Here is a 19,575-nt window from a genome sequence, read left to right on the forward strand (position 1 = left end):
GGAGTCGATCCCATTTACAATTGTACAAAAAAACCATAAGATACCTAGGAATAAATCTAACCAAAGAGCCAGAAGGATCTGTACTCAGAAAACTATAGAACACCCATGAAAGAAATTGAGGAAGACACAAAGAAATGGGAAAAAAGTTCCATGTTCATGGATTGGAAGAACAAATATAGTTAAAATGTCTATGCTACCTAGAGCAATCTATACATTCAATGCAATCCCTATCCAAATACCATCAATTTTTCTCACAGTGCTAGAACAAATAATCCTAAAATTTGTATGGAACCAGAAAAGACTGCAAATAGCCAAAGGAATGTTGAAAAAGAAAACCAAAGCTGGGGCATCATAATGCTGGACTTCAAGCTCTATTACAAAGCTGCAATCATCAAGACAGTATGGTACTGGCACAAAAAGAGACACATAACATAGATCAATGGAACAGAATAAAGAACCCAGAAATGGACCCTCAACTCTGGTCAGCTAGTCTTCAACAAAGCAAGAAAGAATGTCCAATGGAAAAGACAGTATCTTCAACAAAAGGTGTTGGGAAAATTGGACAGCCACATGTAGACGAATGAAACTGGACTATTTTCTTAGACCACACACAAAAATAGATTCAAAATGGATGAAAGTCCTAAATGTGAGACAAGAATCCACCAAAATCCTAGAGGAGAACACAGCTTCTTGCTAGACACGTCTCCAAAGGCAAGGGAAACCAGGAAAAATGAACTATTGGGACTTCATCAAGATAAAAGGTTTTTGCATATCAAAGGAAACAGTCTTACAAAATCAAAAGGCAACCTACAGATTGGGGAAGACATTTGCAAATATTTCATCAGGTAAAGGGCTAGTATCCAAAATTTATAAATAACTTATCAAACTCAATATCCAAAAAACAAATAATCCAGTTAAGAAATGGGAAGAAGACTTGAATAGACATTTCTCCAAAGAAGACATACAAATGGCCAACAGACACATGAAAAAATGCTCAACATCGTTCAGCATCCAGGAAATACAAATCAAAAGTACAATGTGATACCACCTCACACCGTTCAGAATGAACAAGTCAGGAAATTATAGATATTAGTGAGAAAGGGAAACCCTCGTATGCTCTTGGTAGGAATGCAAGCTGGTGCATTCACTCTGGGATACAGTGTGGATCTTCCTAAAAAATAGATCTACCCCATGACCTAGCAATTTCACTACTAGGAATTTACCCCAAAGATACCAATGTGGTGATCCGAAGGGGCACCTGCACCACATTTATAGCAGCAATGCCCACAATAGCCAAACTATGGAAAGACCCCAAATATCCATTGATAGATGAATGGATAAAGAAGATGTGGTATTTACACAATGGAATACTACTCAGCCATCAAAAAATGAAATCTTGCCATTTGCAATGACATGGATAGAACTAGAGGATATCATGCTAAGCAATATAAGTCAATCAGAGGAAGACAATTATTATATGCTCTCACTCATATGTGGAATTTAAGAAATGAACCTGATGATCATAGAGGAAGGGAAGGAAAAATAAAACAAGATGAAATCAGAGAGGAAGATAAACCATAAGAGACTCTTAATCTTAGGAAACAAACTGGGGGTGGGGCGGGGGAATGAGGTAACTGGGTGATAGACATTAAGAAGGACATGTAATGTAATGAGCACTGAGTATTATATAAGACTGATGAATCACTGACCTCTACCATTGAAACCAATAATATACTATATGTTAATTAGTTGAATTTAAATTTAAATTTTTAAAAAATGTTAATTTATATTAAAAATTAATGAATGAAAACCCCCTCCTCTTTTTCCATTATGAATTATAATGTTGACATTATTTTTAGAATACTTGGTTAAACCCTAAGTCCTATAGCAGCTGGCAGAATTAATCAAAAGAAAATTATGTTATAAAATGTCCAGGCTGGCAGATTTCTTACAATACTGTGCCTGGTGTGCGTTTCCTACGTACCTTTCCTGAGATGATAAAGCCCACCAATAGCAGGTGGGGTAGCATCCTTTGACAATGGACCCTTCAGTTTGGTCTAATTAAGACCTGACTGTCCCCAGAGTCTTTTCTAGGCACAAGGCCAGGACACAAGATCCCCTCTGAGCAATTTTCACTTTTCTTTGCATGAGATGCCTGAGTCTAAGTGAAGGCTCCTAGAAAGTGTGTGATTTAGACGGCCCTATGCCTCATTTTGGGTCACTGTTTGTGGTAGTCAGAGGACCTACGACCACAAAAAATAAGAAAGTGGTAGAAAGAGAAAAGAAGGAACTCTGGCAAAGCATTTATATCCTATATTGCACCATTATTGTGCCAGTCAATGTCTGACAACCAGCTCTCCGGAAAAATAAGTTCTGGTTTGTAGTCTTTGCCAATTTCCATAAATGTAGTTAAATACCTAACACACTTGATAGAACAGCTCAATCAACTCTTGATAGAACAAGAGGAAAACCATTAAGGAATAGAAAACATAATACCAACCAACTTGAATTAATTGCTAAAGAACAGTAAAGCACAAATGGAAAATGTGTATTTTTGTGGAGAGGACATAAAACATTCATGAGATGAACCATTCCCTGTGGCATAAAACAAGTAAGTAAACATAAAAGTATGGAAATTTTACAGAAAATGTTCTTTGACAACAAAATAATTAAGTTAGAAACAGTAGCAATAAATTATTCAGAAACATCCTCAAATATGAAGTAATACCTTTCTATATAGCTTATGGATAAAATAATAAATTGTAGTAATTATAAGTGAATATTAGATAATCAGATAATACCAAATATAACTAAATGATAAGGAAAGCACAGTGTGACAAAATTTGTGGGATGTTGTTAAACAATACTTAGAAGGAAATTAATAGCATTAAATGTTATATTTAGAAAGAAAAGACATTTATTTCTTTATTTTATGTATATATATATATATGTTTAAATATTTTATTTATTTATTCATGAGAGACACACACACACAGAGGCAGAGACATAGGCAGAGGGAGAAGCAGGCTCCGTGCCAGGAGCCCAATGTGGGACTGGATCCTGGAACTCTGGGATCATGCCCTGAGCCAAAGGCAGATACTCAACCACTAAGCCACCCAGGCATCCCTAATATATATATTTTTGATTAAACTCAAGTAGCCAACATAAAGTACATGGTTTCAGATGTAGTGTTCAATGATTAATCAGTTGTGTATTTATTTATTTATTTATTTAATATTTTTACAGGATAAGGAATATAGTCAGTGATATTGTAATATTGTATGGTGACAGACTTGACCATAGCATCATGTATAAACTTGTTGAATAACTATGTCATACATCTGAAATAGTATAGCATTGTGTGTCAACTATGCACAAACAAAATAAAAGGGGAAACATTTAAAATTGATGATCCAAACTTCTACTGTAAGAATCCAAAGGAAAAAAAGTTCTGGTCCCAGATGGTGGTATAGGAGGCTCCTGAATTCACCTCCTGCCGTGGACACACGGAATCTACAGCTGCACATGGGACAGCTCTCACTGCAAGAAATCCAGAAACTAGCTGAGGACTCCTACACATTGGATTAAAGAGGAAATACCCACACTGAAATGGATGCACAAACCTGGGGCACATTCTTGCCATAAACTCTACCCCTAACACAACAATATACCATTGGAAGGGAACTTGTAACTCCCTGCTTCTCTCTGAAGAGTGAAGAGTTTGGACCCAACTTCTAGCCCCAACTTGTAAGACTTCCACCTGAGGAACCACCCCCAAAGCCTGGAAGCCAGGAGGGCTTGGAGACCTGGACCTGGAAGCCAGGAGGGCTTGGAGACCCACAAGATAATAGTAAACAAAGGAATAGATCTTAATAAGCTATCTGCTCAGGGCTCAGCATTGAGGGAGCAGACGGAACCACCCACCTCCCAGTCCTACCCTCCAAGAGGCCTGCTTTCTTATCTTAAAATTTAGCTGCTGCCTGAGGCTTAGGCTTCTAATTTAGAACACATCTAGGGGCTGACTGCATTCCTCCCCGGAAATAAGAGAAACCTGTGTTTGAGCTCTTTGCATTTTCTCTCTGCCCAGCCCCAGGACCCTGGTGCCTCCCTGGAAAGAGCTTGTGCACTTGTCTGACACCATGGTTTTTATGGCTGCCATCCAGACAAGTACCCCATGATCACCTGGCTCTGGTGGCCAGCAGGACGTGAGTTCTAGGACCGACAGAGCTATAGCAAAGAGACAAATAATTTTTTTGTATTATATATATAATATATATATTATATTTTTTATGGGAGTTTGATGCCAACATGTAGCATAACACTCAGTGCTCATCCTGTCAAGTGCCCCTCTCAGTGCCCGTCACCCAGTCACCCCATCCCCCTTCCCACCTCCCCTTCCAATACCCCTTGTTTGTTTCCCAGAGTTAGGAGTCTCTCATGTTCTGTTACCTTCTCTGATATTTCCCACTCATTTTCTCTCCTTTCTCCTTTTTCCCCTTTCACTATTTTTTATATTTCCCAAATGCATGAGACCATATAATGTTTGTCCTTCTCCAATTGACTTACTTCACTCAGCATAATACCCTCCAGTTCCATCCACATCGAAGCAAATGATGGGTATTCGTCGTTTCTGATGGCTGAGTAATATTCCATTGTATACATAGACCACATCTTCTTTATCCATTCATCTTTCGATGGACACCGAGGCTCCTTCCACAGTTTGGCTATTGTGAACATTGCTGCTAGAAACATTGGGGTGCAGGTGTCTCAGTTTTTCACTGCATTGCATCTTTGGGGTAAATCTCCAGCAGTGCAATTGCTGGGTCATAGGGTAGCTTTATTTTTAACTCTTTGAGGAACCTCCACACAGTTTTCCAGAGTTGCTGTACCAGTTCACATTCCCACCAACAGTGCAAGAGGGTTCCCCTTTCTCCACATCCTCTCCAAGATTTGTTGTTTCCTGCCTTGTTAATTTTCCCCATTCTCACTGGTGTGAGATGGTATCTCATTGGGGTTTTTATTTGTATTTCCCTGATGGCCAGTGATACGGAGCATTTTCTCATGTGCATGTTGGCCATGTCTATGTCTTCCTCTGTGAGATTTCTCTTCATGTATTTTGCCCATTTCACGATTGGATTGTTTGTTTCTTTGCTGTTGAGTTTAATAAGTTCTTTATAGATCTTAGAAACTAGCCCTTTATCTGATACGTCATTTGCAAATATCTTCTCCCATTCTGTAGGTTGTCTTTTAGTTTTGTTGACAGTTTCTTTTGCTGTGCAGAAGCTTTTTAATGTGATTAAGTCCCAATAGTTCATTTTTGCTTTTGTTTCCCTTCCCTTCATGGATGTATTTTGCAAGAAGTTGCTGTGGCCAAGTTCAAAAAGGGTGTTGCCTGTGTTCTCCTCTAGGATTTTGATGGAATCTTGTCTCCCATTTAGGTCTTTCATCCACTTTGAGTTTATCTTTGTGTATGGTGTAAGAGAATGGTCTAGTTTCATTCTTCGGATGCAGTGATATTTAAATGTTTCCTCTGACATTTGTTGCAATGTGTGGGTATAATACATGAAACTGAAAGTAGCTCCATAATTTGCATATAATTCAAATCACCTGTTTAATGCATTCTATCACTGTCTCTTCAATTACAAAGAAAATAATTTAAAAATTGTCTTACTAAAGACAAAGATGACCTATTATCTTCTTCATATCATGTCTCTGAAAGATTTAAAAAATTGCCCTTTGAAGATCTGTGGATTTTTATGTTAAGTCATACTTTGCCCATGGTGATACATCCAGCTAAGAGAAGAGTTAGAATTTGGAGCTCATTCTGTCTGACTTCAAAGCGCTTGGCATGAACTACTATAATACAGTGTGTTTATGGTAAGTCACAGCTTTCCTTATTTTCTTATTTTATCTTCTCTTTGTGTTATTATTTTCTGTGTGATCAGTACTTATTTATGACATTGTGATGACCCAATCTCCAGTGTCCTTCAACACAATGTTCCAGTGTTTGTAAAAGAGAGACGAATCATAAGCAACTATAAACTGGTTATCTGGCTACCTTAAGAATTCAAGCAGGCTCTAAAGCCTTTCTTTCATCCTAACTACCACTCTGACCTCTGGGGTCTGGTGTGGATTCAGGCACAGTGACACGGTGCAGATTTCTTCCCAGCCTGGATGTCAGTGTCAAGTGTTCCTGTCTGTAGGACTGACCTTTCTCCCACAGAGCTGCAACCTCACACATGCCTCCTCTGAGGGTGATTAGCTGCCCTAGGCTGCCTCCCCAGGTTTTGGAGGCAATGCTCTGATATCATGAAGATGGGGGTTTTTATTAGAATTACATGTTCAAGCACTTTTCTATGTTTTCCTTGAAGATTAGAGCCAATATACTTGGTTTCCACTCTTTATATTTCTCTCCAAAGCAAGGTTCCAGGTCATTTTCCAGACTGCTGTTTCCTTATTTCCCAGTGGATACTCCCTGATGATTCTCATAAAGTACTGATGTGGAAGGCTCCTAGATTGTGCTTTTAAATTTTCTTTTGTTTCATTTTACAGTGACCTAATCATTGTATAATGGAGGGGTTTGGAAATTAATGCTCTTAGGATCGTTTCCATGATCAGAAGAAAAGAGAATGAGAGCAAGATATGCTTTCCTGGATCTGATCTTCAACCCTGTACTCATATCTCAATATTTTCTTCTGTAAGTTTAAAGTCGTGTTTTGAAAAGTGAGTTTCATGTATGAGGTAAGACAATTAAACTCATTTTTCCCCATATGGGTGTGACACATTGTCCCCAAATTATTTAAGTAGTTAATTCTTTTTCCAGAACACACACACACACACACACACACACACACACTCTCACACACACACAGACACATCTGAACTGAAATGACCACTAAAATCTATCCAAATGGTACACCACAGTTTGACTCAACAGAATGACACAACAAAGGTTCTCCTCTGAGCATTTCCATGACACTTAGGAAGGAGGAAAAATGTTCCTCTCCACATCAAGATAAATGGTCAGTTGTCAGGAGCCTGAAGAACAACTCAGATGTATCTGTAGTTTCCTCAAAGTGATGAAAAAGAACAGTACCAGTGAACATCATCTGAGCAGAAGGAGAGCAGGATGTGTATGTGGAATGAAGAGGTAAAGAAAAGACTTTAGAGGAGCAGACAGGCCAAGAGAAAAGTACATTTCTACCTGAAACTCTAGTATTTTGCTGTCAAGACCAGGCTGGAACAATGCCTGAAGCTGCAAAAATACCTGAGCTTTGCTCTCTCTTTCAATGCCGGATGGAGGAGAAAACCAAGGAGAGATGGAAGGGAGAGAGCAAGTGGTTGAGGGAAAGAGTATACTCTGTTAAGCAATCTAGCTGATTGATCATTAAGAGGATTCCAGAAAAGAATATGGAGAAAAACTTGAATACCCGAAATTGTCCACAGTCCCTGCTCTCTCTTCCACTCTTATCCCAGCAACTAAGTTCTCAAGGATTCATTAATCACAACCTATGAGTATACTCAGGCTCAATTCTTGGTGGTGCTGGGGGAAGGTAATGATGCAATGTACCCAGATAGTTGGGGGGAAATGAAGAGGACTGCAACTCTACAATGTTTTGATAAATAAAACATTTGGTTGATCAAACACATAAAAATAAATAATGTCCAAGGAAATGACATTTCAGTGAAGGGCTATGTTTACTGAGAATAGCCAATGAGAAGTGGCAGCAATCCACAATGCTACAAGGTTTTACAGAAGTCGCTTCTCCTGTAAGGTGGTCCAGCCACCAGTCCTTGATTTTCCATATCTCTCAATGATTTTCGCAGTGTTTAATCTCCAGCCTCTAGAGTTATGTATATGTCAAGATCTCAGTGTGTAAAGTGGCAGCAGAACCCTTCAAGTCCTCCCGCCCTCTGGCCCCCAAAGAAAGGGACTAGCAGGATCTCCTTGTGTCAGAAAAGCAGGAAGAATTTTTATTGCAAGGAACAAAATTTCAGTAGCAGTAGAGTTGGGGGATGAACAGTAGGGGTGTAGTGGGGAAGTCTTCCAGGTCCTTATTCTAAGCAAGTGTTTCTAATCTCTTTGTGCTTGGACCTCTGTGAGGTAAAATATAATCTATCATGCCTTCTTTAAGAATGTTTTTAAAAACAAAAGTAAAAGGAAATCATGGGAATAGTTAAGGAAACCACTTTAATTCGAATACAAATATCAAAACATTAAAAAACTGTGACATAGTAATGTATTCTTTATTAATGCATGAAATAAAAGATCCAGCTGCAAAAATAAAATTACTGTGTGCACAGACATTATCCAGTGTATAAGGAGACAAATCACAGACTGGGAGAAAATATTTGCACAAACACCTATGACAAGGACTGTTACCTAAAATTTACAAAGAACACTTAAAACTCAACAATAAGAAATAATCCAATTAAAAATGGGCAAAGAACTGAACAGATACCTCATCAGAAAGGAGAAGACAGATATGAAACAAGGCACAGAAAAGATGTTCCAACATTATGTGTTGTTAAGGAAATGCAAATCAGAGATGCTCTTCCACACTTACTGTTGTGGCCAAAATCTAAAACACAGCTCCAAATGCAGGTGAGCATGTTGAGGGACTCAAACAGGCATTCCCTGCTGCTGGAAATGCAAAAAGGGAGCAGCCATTTGGTAAAACAGTTTGGCATTTTCTTACAGAACTAAACATACTCTTATCACACAATTCAGCAATCAGACTTTTAGGTATTTACTCTAAGGAGTTGAAAACTGATGTCTACAGAAAAACCTGCACACCAACATATATACAGATTTCTTCATAAGTGTGATCCTTGTTGCAACTCAGATATTCTTCCCAAGGTGAATGGATAAATAGACTATGATGCATCCAGACAATGAAATACTATTCAGCTCAAAAAGGCATAATCTATTGTCTATAGAAACAGCAAAAAGTTGAGTGGTTGCCAGAGGCTAGAGGGGAAGAGGCATGAATAGGTAAAATGGACAGGTAATGGATATGATTTAGATGAGAACAGATACAATTTTTGAGCATTGTTTTTTTTTTAATTAATTTTTATTGGTGTTCAATTTACCAACATACAGAGAAACACCCAGTGCTCATCCCGTCAAGTGTCCACCTCAGTGCCCGTCACCCATTCCCCTCCAACACCCGCCCTCCTCCCCTTCCACCACCCCTAGTTCATTTCCCCAAGTTAGGAGTCTTTATGTTCTGTCTCCCTTCCTGATATTTCCCAACATTTCTTTTCCCTTCCTTTATATTCCCTTTCACTATTATTTATATTCCCCAAAGGAATGAGAACATACACTGTTTGTCCTCCGATTGACTTATTTCACTCAGCATAATACCCTCCAGTTCCATCCACGTTGAAGCAAATGGTGGGTATTTGTCGTTTCTAATTGCTGAGTAATATTCCATTGTATACATAAACCACATCTTTATCCATTCATCTTTCGATGGACACCGAGGCTCCTTCCACAGTTTGGCTATTGTGGCCATTGCTGATAGAAACATCGGGGTGCAGGTGTCCCGACGTTTCATTGCATCTGAATTTTTGGGGTAAATCCCCAACAGTGCAATTGCTGGGTCGTAGGGCAGGTCTATTTTTAACTCTTTGAGGAACCTCCACACAGTTTTCCAGAGTGGCTGCACCAGTTCACATTCCCACCAACAGTGTAAGAGGGTTCCCTTTTCTCCGCATCCTCTCCAACATTTGTGGTTTCCTGCCTTGTTAATTTTCCCCATTCTCACTGGGGTGAGGTGGTATCTCATTGTGGTTTTGACTTGTATTTCCCTGATGGCAAGTGATGCAGAGCATTTTCTCATGTGCATGTTGGCCATGTGAGATTCCTCTGCATCCAGACATACCCTGCATCCAGCTCATACATCCAGCTCCTCGGCGCCGCCCGTTACGAGGATTCCTGTCTTCCTCTGTGAGATTTCTCTTCATGTCTTTTGCCCATTTCATGATTGGATTGTTTGTTTCTTTGGTGTTGAGTTTAATAAGTTCTTTATAGATTTTGGAAACTAGCCCTTTATCTGATATGTCATTTGCAAATATCTTCTCCCATTCTGTAGGTTGTCTTTTAGTTTTGTTGACTGTATCCTTTGCTGTGCAAAAGCTTCTTATCTTGATGAAGTCCCAATAGTTCATTTTTGCTTTTGTTTCTTTTGCCTTCGTGCATGTATCTTGCAAGAAGTTACTGTGGCCGAGCTCAAAAAGGGTGTTGCCTGTGTTCTCTTCTATGATTTTGATGGACTCTTGTCTCACATTTAGATCTCTCATCCATTTTGAGTTTATCTTTGTGTATGGTGAAAGAGAGTGGTCCAGTTTCATTCTTCTGCATGTGGATGTCCAATTTTCCCAGCACCATTTATTGAAGAGACTGTCTTTCTTCCAATGGATAGTCTTTCCTCCTTTATCGAATATTAGATGACCATACATTTCAGGGTCCACTTCTGGGTTCTCTACTCTGTTCCATTGATCTATGTGTCTGTTTTTGTGCCAGTACCACACTGTCTTGATGACCACAGCTTTGTAGTACAACCTGAAATCTGGCATTGTGATGCCCCCAGATATGGTTTTCTTTTTTAAAATTCCCCTGGCTATTCGGGGTCTTTTCTGATTCCACACAAATCTTAAAATAATTTGTTTTAACTCTCTGAAGAAAGTCCATGGTATTTTGATAGGGATTGCATTAAACCTGTAAATTGCCCTGGGTAACATTGACATTTTTACAATATTAATTCTGCCAATCCATGAACATGGAATATTTTTCCATCTCTTTGTGTCTTCCTCAATTTCTTTCAGAAGTGTCTATAGTTTTTAGGGTATAGATCTTTTACCTCTTTGGTTAGGTTTATTCCTAGGTATCTTATGCTTTTGGGTGCAATTGTAAATGGGATTGACTCCTTAATTTCTCTTTCTTCAGTCTCATTGTTAGTGTATAGAAATGCCATTGATTTCTGGGCATTGATTTTGTATCCTGCCACGCTACCAAATTGCTGTATGAGTTCTAGCAATCTTGGGGTGGAGGCTTTTGGGTTTTCTATGTAGAGTATCATGTCATCGGCGAAGAGGGAGAGTTTGACTTCTTCTTTGCCAATTTGAATGCCTTTAATGTCTTTTTGTTGTCTGATTGCTGAGGCGAGGACTTCCAGAACTATGTTGAACAGCAGTGGTGAGAGTGGACATCCCTGTCTTGTTCCTGATCTTAGGGGAAAGGCTCCCAGTGCTTCCCCACTGAGAATGATATTTGCTGTGGGCTTTTCGTAAATGGCTTTTAAGATGTCGAGGAAAGTTCCCTCTATCCCAACACTCTGAAGGGTTTTGATCAGGAATGGATGCTGTATTTTGTCAAATGATTTCTCAGCATCTAATGAGAGTATCATATGGTTCTTGGTTTTTCTCTTGCTGATATGATGAATCACATTGATGGTTTTACGAGTGTTGAACCAGCCTTGTGTCCCGGGGATAAATCCTACTTGGTCATGGTGAATAATTTTCTTAATGTGTTGTTGGATCCTATTGGCTAGTATCTTGTTGAGAATTTTTGCATCCATGTTCATCAGGGATATTGGTCTGTAATTCTCCTTTTTGGTGGGGTCTTTGTCTGGTTTCGGAATTAAGGTGATGCTGGCCTCATAGAACAAATTTGGAAGTACTCCATCTCTTTCTATCTTTCCAAACAGCTTTAGTAGGATAGGTATGATTTCTTCTTTAAACGTTTGATAGAATTCCCCTGGGAAGCCATCTGGCCCTGGACTCTTGTGTCTTGGGAGGTTTTTGATGACTGCTTCAATTTCCTCCCTGGTTATTGGCCTGTTCAGGTTTTCTATTTCTTCCTGCTCCAGTTTTGGTAGTTTGTGGCTTTCCAGGAATGCGTCCATTTCTTCTAGATTTCCTAATTTATTGGCGTAGAGCTGTTCATAATTTGTTTTTAAAATCGTTTGTATTTCCTTGGTGTTGGTAGTGATCTCTCCTTTCTCATTCATGATTTTATTAATTTGAGTCTTCTCTCTCTTCTTTTTAATAAGGTTGGCTAATGGTTTATCTATCTTATTAATTCTTTTAAAGAACCAACTCCTGGTTCTGTTGATCTGTTCCACAGTTCTTTTGGTCTCGATATCATTTAGTTCTGCTCGAATTTTAATTAACTGTCTTCTTCTGCTGGGGGTGGGGTCTATTTGTTGCTTTTTCTCTATTTCCTTTATGTGTAAGGTGAGCTTTTGAATTTGAGTTCTTTCCAGTTTTTGAATGGATGCTTGTATTGCGATGTATTTCCCCCTCAGGACTGCTTTTGCTGCATCCCAAAGATTTTGAACGGTTGTATCTTCATTCTCATTAGTTTCCATGAATCTTTTTAATTCTTCCTTAATTTCCTGGTTGACCTTTTCATCTTTTAGCAGGATGGTCCTTAACCTCCACGTGTTTGTGGTCCTTCCAAACTTCTTGTTGTGATTGAGTTCTAATTTCAAGGCATTATGGTCGGAGAATATACAGGGGACTATCCCGATCTTTTGGTATCGGTTCAGACCCGATTTGTGACCCAGTATGTGGTCTATTCTGGAGAAAGTTCCATGTGCACTTGAGAAGAATGTGTATTCAGTTGAGTTTGGATGTAAAGTTCTGTAGATATCTGTGAAATCCATCTGGTCCAGTGTATCATTTAAAGCTCTCGTTTCTTTGGAGATGTTGTGCTTAGAAGACCTATCTAGTATAGGGAGAGCTAGATTGAAGTCACCAAGTATAAGTGTATTATTATCTAAGTATTTCTTCACTTTGGTTATTAATTGGTTTAAATATTTGGCAGCTCCCACATTCGGGGCATATATATTGAGGATTGTTAAGTCCTCTTGTTGGATAGATCCTTTGAGTATGAGATAGTGTCTCTCTTCATCTCTCACTACAGTCTTCGGGGTAAATTTTAATTTATCTGATATAAGGATGGCAACCCCTGCTTTCTTTTGAGGACCATTTGAATGGTAAATGGTTCTCCAACCTTTTATTTTCAGGTTGTAGGTGTCCTTCTGTCTAAAATGAGTCTCTTGTAGACAGCAAATAGATGGGTCCTGCTTTTTTATCCAGTCTGAAACCCTGCGCCTTTTGATGGGGTCATTAAGCCCGTTCACGTTCAGAGTTACTATTGATAGATATGAGTTTAGTGTCATCATATCTATTCAGTCCTTGTTTTTGTGGATTGTTCCACTGAACTTCTTCTTAAAGGGGAATTTTAAGAGTCCCCCTTAAAATTTCTTGCAGAGCTGGTTTGGAGGTTACATATTCTTTCAGTTCCTGCCTGTCTTGGAAGCTCTTTATCTCTCCTTCCATTTTGAATGAAAGCCTTGCTGGATAAAGTATTCTTGGTTGCATGTTCTTTTCATTTAGGACCCTGAATATATCCTGCCAGCCCTTTCTGGCCTGCCAGGTCTCTGTAGAGAGGTCTGCTGTTACCCTAGTATTCCTCCCCATAAAAGTCAGGGACTTTTTTTCTCTTGCTGCTTTAAGGATCTTCTCCTTATCTTTGGAATTTGCAAGCTTCACTATTAAATGTCGAGGTGTTGAACGGTTTTTGTTGATTTTAGGGGGGGATCTCTCTATTTCCTGGATCTGAATACCTGTTTCCCTTCCCAGATTCAGAAAGTTTTCAGCTATGATTTGTTCAAATACGTATTCTGGCCCTCTGTCCCTTTCCGCGCCCTCGGGAACCCCAATTAAATGTAGGTTTTTCTTCCTCAGGCTGTCATTTATTTCCCTTAATCTATCCTCATGGTCTTTTAATTGTTTGTCTCATTTTTCCTCAGTTTCCCTCTTTGCCATCAACTTGTCTTCTATGTCACTCACTTGTTCTTCCACCTCGTTAAGCCTCGTCGTTAGGACTTCTAGCTTGGATTGCATCTCATTTAATTGATTTTTAATTTCTGCCTGATTGGATCTAAATTCTGCAGTCATGAAGTCTCTTGAGTCCTTTATGCTTTTTTCTAGAGCCACCAGTAGCTGTATAATAGTGCTTCTGAATTGGCTTTCTGACATTGAATTGTAATCCAGATTTTGTAACTCTGTGGGAGAGAGGGCTGTTCCTGATTCTTTTTTTTGAGGTGAGGTTTTCCTTCTAGTCATTTTGCTCAGTGCAGAGTGGCCAAAAACAAGTTGTATTGGGAAAAGGAGAAAAAGAGAGAGAAGGAAAGAAAAGAGAAAAAGAAAAAAGATAAAGAAGAAAAAAAGGGGGGGAAAAAGAGAAGAAAAAGAGAAAGAAAAAGAAAGGAGAAAAAAGAAAAAGGGGGGGTGGGGTGGGGGAAGCAATCCGAAATCAAGAAGAAAGAAAGAAAAAAAAGCACAAAACAAAACAAAAACAAACAAAAAGAAAAAAACAAAACAAAACAAAACAAAAAACACGGGGGAGTATCTTCCGATTCTGTGTACTTTAAGTCCCTTGACTTCCCCTGGAACTGGTCGTGTCGCTGGTCTTCTGGGGGAGGGGCCTGCTGTGCTGATTCTCAGGTGTTAGCACTTGGGGGAGCTGCTCTGCCCCTGCCTGGTGCAGGGCTCAGTGGGGGGTGTTCACCCCGTGAGGCCCCGGGAGGAAGCCACAGTGGCGGGGGCAGCTCTGGGACCCTGGAGTCAGCTCCCGCAGTAGCTCCGGGGCTCTCCGTCTGCAGGGCCTGGGGGCTCCGGGGCGGGGCCGCTGATCTCAGCTCCGGGCAGGAGCGTCCTTGCTGTCCTGCGCCCTCCCGGCCTCTGCCTGTCCCGGGGGGAGGCCGGATCCTGGGCTGTGTCCCGGCGCCCTGTGCTCCGGAGCCTGCGCTGTTGGATTCGCTCCCGCCCCGCAGCCCCCTCCGCGGAGCCGCCGCCCGAGCCCCTCCGAGCTGTTCCCGGAGCCGCGCCGCCCCCTCCGCGCGGAGCTTCTTCCTCTCCCCGAGCCGCCGTTCGAGTTGTTCCCGGAGCCCCGCAGCCGCCCCTCCGCGGAGCCGCCGCCCGAGCCCCTCCGAGCTGCTCCGGGTCCCGCCGAGCGCTGCAGCCCTTAGGGAGCTCGGCGCATCTCCCGGGGCGCAGGTGCCTGTTAGTGTCCCAGGGAGCCCGAGGGCATCCCCGCCCTCCTGGGGATCCTGCTCCAATTCCCGGGGAGCCCCTTTCCGCGGGGAAGGTCGGTGCAGCTCCTGCTCCTCCGGGACGGGGCTCTCCTGTCCTGGGGACACTCGCCCCGGCCTCAGCCCGGCTCCTCGCGGGGCCCCTCCCCCTTGGAGGCCTTTTGTTCCTTTATTTCTTTTTCCCCGTCTTCCTACCTTGATAGAAGCGCGAACTCTTCTCACTGGAGCGTTCCAGCTGGTCTCTCTTTAAATCTCAGGCCGAATTCGTAGATTTTCAGGATGATTGGATGGTTTTCTAGGTAATTTGTTGAGGACAGGTGACCTGGAGACCCTGCTCCTCCGCCATCTTGCCCCTCCCCCTTGAGCATAGTTTTAATTGAGATCTACTTAAAGCACACATTCGAACAGAATACAAATCCAGATTCCTTTTCAGGTAAGACCACATTCTGTAAAAATAATGTTTTGAAATCCATTTCCAAAATAGTAATTTGTCATTTCCAAAAGAGTATTTAGGCTAAATGGTCTTAAAATGTTACCTTTGGGAAAAAAATTTCACACCACTCTCTACCCTAGCTGTGGTATATGAAGTACATTCTATGCTCCACATCTTTCAGGTTGTGTTGTATTCTCAGAACCCACTGTGAAATTCCAAGAGCTGCTTTTATTTTGTCTCAGAAAAAGGTAATTGAGGCAAGTATAAAACTTCTAGATTTAAGTTCTTCTGTCCGTGTCTGTGTGTACCTGTGTGTGTATGTTGTTTTATTGAAGTATAGTTGGAATGCTGGGCTACGTTGGTTTCAGGTGTACAGCATAGTGATTTGACATGTCTATGTGCTATGTTACATAACTGCAAGTGTAATTACCATCTGTCCCCACGCAACACTATTATGAAATCCTTGATTATATTCCCTGCACTGTACCCTTCATCCCTGTGCCTTGTTTTTGTTCATTTTATATACCTCCCATTCTCCTCCGTGAATTATTCCCATCCTCCCATCCTCTTTCTGGCTGGCCACCACCAGTGTGTTCTGTGTATTCATGGGTCTTTTTCCATTTCTGCTCTTGGGTTCTTGTTTGTTTGATTGGTTTGTAGATTCCACATATAAATGAAATCATATGGTATCTCCTTTCTTTGTCTGATTTCTTTCACTTAATATTAGACTCTCTAGGACCATTCACGTTGTTCCAAATAACAAGATGTCATTTTTTTTGGCTGAGTAATATCCAATGTATATAATAAATATAGATGTGTGTGTATCACTACTTTTTAACAGAAGTAGGACCTTATATCTGCTATGAATTTACAAAGTTAATTTGGGTGCTTGAACAAGCAATTTTACTAATTGTTCTCAGTCATATTTCCTGTGAGGAGGCAGGTATAGAATGCTATCCAGAGAACACAGTAACAGAGCAATTAGTGTAATGAGAAAGAAGATATTCAGAGTAGGAAAATAAAAAAAAATAATAAATACTGAATGGTACCCAATATTCTCTATGAAAAATATAGCAAAATTTATTTGCTTCAAAATGTATTAGATTCAATTGTCACAAATATGCCTCAAGTTTCTGACTCTCAGGCTGACTAAATGTAATAGACCAAACACAAAGAGAAAGGGGTTGGGATGAGATACAAGTGAGCACTCCCTCCAGCCTGTTGCTCAGAGAGCACTTGCATCACCTCCATTCTTGAGCTGCTTCTGCCCCACGAAGGCTGCTGCACCTGATGAGGCTGTAACATGGGCCAGAGCTCTCAGCTGCACATTACTGCCCTGAGTTCTCCAACATCTGCCACTGACGCCAACTCAGACACTCTGCAGCGCCTGCTCCCCATTCAAGCAACACATTGGGCAGTGGTGACAGGCCAAACAGAGAGGTTTGTGTTCAGGGCTGAACCACTGTGGGAGGAAGCTGTGTACCTTGCCCGCAGTAATAAACTCCAGTATCGTCAGCCTCCACTCTGCTGATTCTCAGGGTGAAATCTGTCCCTGACCCGCTGCCACTGAACCTGTCTGGGACCCCAGAGTCTCTGTTGGAAACCAAGTAGATCAGGCGCTGTGGAGACTGGCCTGGCTTCTGTTGGAACCAATACAAATAGGTGTTTCCATCACTGTGCAGGAGGCTCTGACTGGCCCTGCAGGAGATGGAGGCCGGCTCCCCAGGGCTGACAGACAGGGACAGTGGGGTCTGCGTCATGACGATATCCCCACTGGATCCTAAAATAATGAGAGATAAGTACAAGTTGTGTTAGAAACAGTATAAGACATTTCTATTACTTTGAGTTTTTTATATTTTAGGCTAAATCATATTTTGTGTTTTGTTTTATATTTTAAATGTATTCAATTATCATGGAAAACCCAAGAGAGTAAGACAGAGTGGCTTCTTTCTTCTTTAGCATCTCACTAAAGTACCGTTCTTCGTATGTTTTACTTTCTTCTTAATTTTCACAGGTCTAAAAATTAAATTCCCCCTGTTGGAGGGCAATCTCCCGCATGCACAGAATACACAGGGAGAGAAACAGCACCAGGGGAGCTCACCATCCGCACCCCCATGTCTTTCTTCATCCCCGCCCTGTCCTTACCTGGGATCCAGAGCATCAGCAGCCCCAGGAGCTGAGAAAGGAACCTCATCTTGAGAAGCTGAGCTGAGGAGCCCTAGTAAGTAAAGACAAGCCTAGAGCTGACCTTTATCTCAGACTTTCGAGGGAAGGTCCTCCCCAGGGGACAATATGCAAATCCCCTGGTGGGTGTGGCAGAGTGGAAAGAGGCACAGGCAGGTGCAGGTCCCTCTCCTGCCAGTGTAGTAGCTTAAAAGGTCTTCTGTGCTGGAAGGAAAGCTAACAGAGACAAATTCTTTACTGCGTGAGTAGGAAGAAGGATTGAACTGAGAAAGTCAAGATCTGTGGGAAGACAGTGCTCAGAGTCCTGCCCTTCTGTGAAACCAGCAGAGACGTGAAGGTGTAGTGGCCAGTGTCCATTTCTGGCAGGTGAATGGCCCTCCTGCTTGGATTCCTGTCTGCTAAGGTCCCAGGGGAAACAGCTGACACTCCCAACTGCAGCTGAGTGGTGGAGGATCTCCCAATCACTGGAAGAACTGGAGATAGTTCTAGGGTCTATGAGTCTCCTGTTTCCAGGCTGATGGTTTAATACTGTCTAATAATGATTTAAAATAAACTCACCCTGGGACCCTGTGAATTATGCTCTATGAGAAGATGAAAGTAAAAACACCCTGTCAAGGAGGAAGATTCTCTCACTTACAGGAAGAGAACTAATAATCACATGGAAGAGAATAGGGAAGACAACAGAATTTTATGCTTCAGGTAATGAGTATGATTTGTGGTAACCCTTTTTTACTGTCTGGAGTGTATCCTGTCACACTTCTCTCTCCTTCCCCAGATAAAGATAGATCGATTGATTGATCGATCGATAGACACACACACATGCCGTGTGGTATATATGAGACCCTTCATTACAACAGTGACAGAACCTGATGATTCTTCAAGTGTCTGCTTGACGTTATGTCATATTGAGATATTTGTGAGAATTGCGTCAACCTCAAGTTACCTCCCAATTAAAGTCACTGTCCTCAAACAAAATCCTGGAGAAACTGAAAGCATAGAGTTTGTAGTTCTACTGAGTCTCGGGTAATTAAAAGCCAAAGTCATACTGAATTGAAAAATAACTGAATAAATACAATTCCAGGTGTGATTACGCAGAAAAGCTCAGGTCTATATCTCCTAGGAAATCTTCCAAGAGTAAGATTTTGTACTGAGAGTGGAATAGCTATTGTGTAAAAATGCTATGGAGAGCAAATCCTGAACTCTGTGGAGAGTCTCAGGTGCTCATGACAAATTGAGATAGAAGAAGAGTATAATAGCTCAAGTCCCATAATTTCTTAGGTGTCACTTTATTTACTTTTTCTTATGTTTTCTTCCTTGATCCATGTTATAAGCTAGCCAATGCAATCCTGAATCTTCCTCTTTAAATTTTCAGCCTCAATGTCCACAATAGCCAGACTATGGAAGGAGCCTAGGTGTCCATCGAATTGAATGAATAAAGAAGCTGTGGTCTATGTATACAATGGAATATTACTCGGCCATTAGAAACGACAAATACCCACCATTTCCTTCGAGTTGGATGGAACTGGAGGGTATTATGCTGAGTGAAATTAGTCAAACAGAGAAGGACAAACATTATATGGTCTCATTCATTTGGGGAATATAAAAAATAGTGGAAGGGAATAAAGGGGAAAGGAGAGAAAATGAGAGAAAATATCAGTGAGGGCAACAGAACATGAGAGACTCCTAACTCTGGGAATTGAACAAGGGGTGGTGGTAAGGGAGGGGGGCAGGAGGTGGGGGTGACTGGGTGATGGGCACTGAGGAGGGCACTTGATGGGATGAGCATTGGGTGTTATGCTATATGTTGGCAAATTGAACTCCAATTAAAAAAAATTTCAGTCTTCCTAATGA

General features: G+C 41.1%; 1 gene segment (V, D, J or C); it reads right to left on the reverse strand.

Moving 5' to 3' along the window:
- LOC121490794 overlaps window positions 1-17,788 on the reverse strand; it is a 54,314-nt gene extending 36,526 nt beyond the window's left edge. The window contains 2 exon segments of the V gene segment in view: window positions 17,011-17,320; window positions 17,686-17,788. Coding sequence covers window positions 17,011-17,320; window positions 17,686-17,734 — 359 coding nt within the window.
- Between the last annotated feature and the right edge of the window lie 1,787 nt (window positions 17,789-19,575).

This window comes from Vulpes lagopus, chromosome 5 (genome assembly GCF_018345385.1).
Source record: "Vulpes lagopus strain Blue_001 chromosome 5, ASM1834538v1, whole genome shotgun sequence".
Lineage (NCBI taxonomy): Eukaryota > Metazoa > Chordata > Mammalia > Carnivora > Canidae > Vulpes > Vulpes lagopus.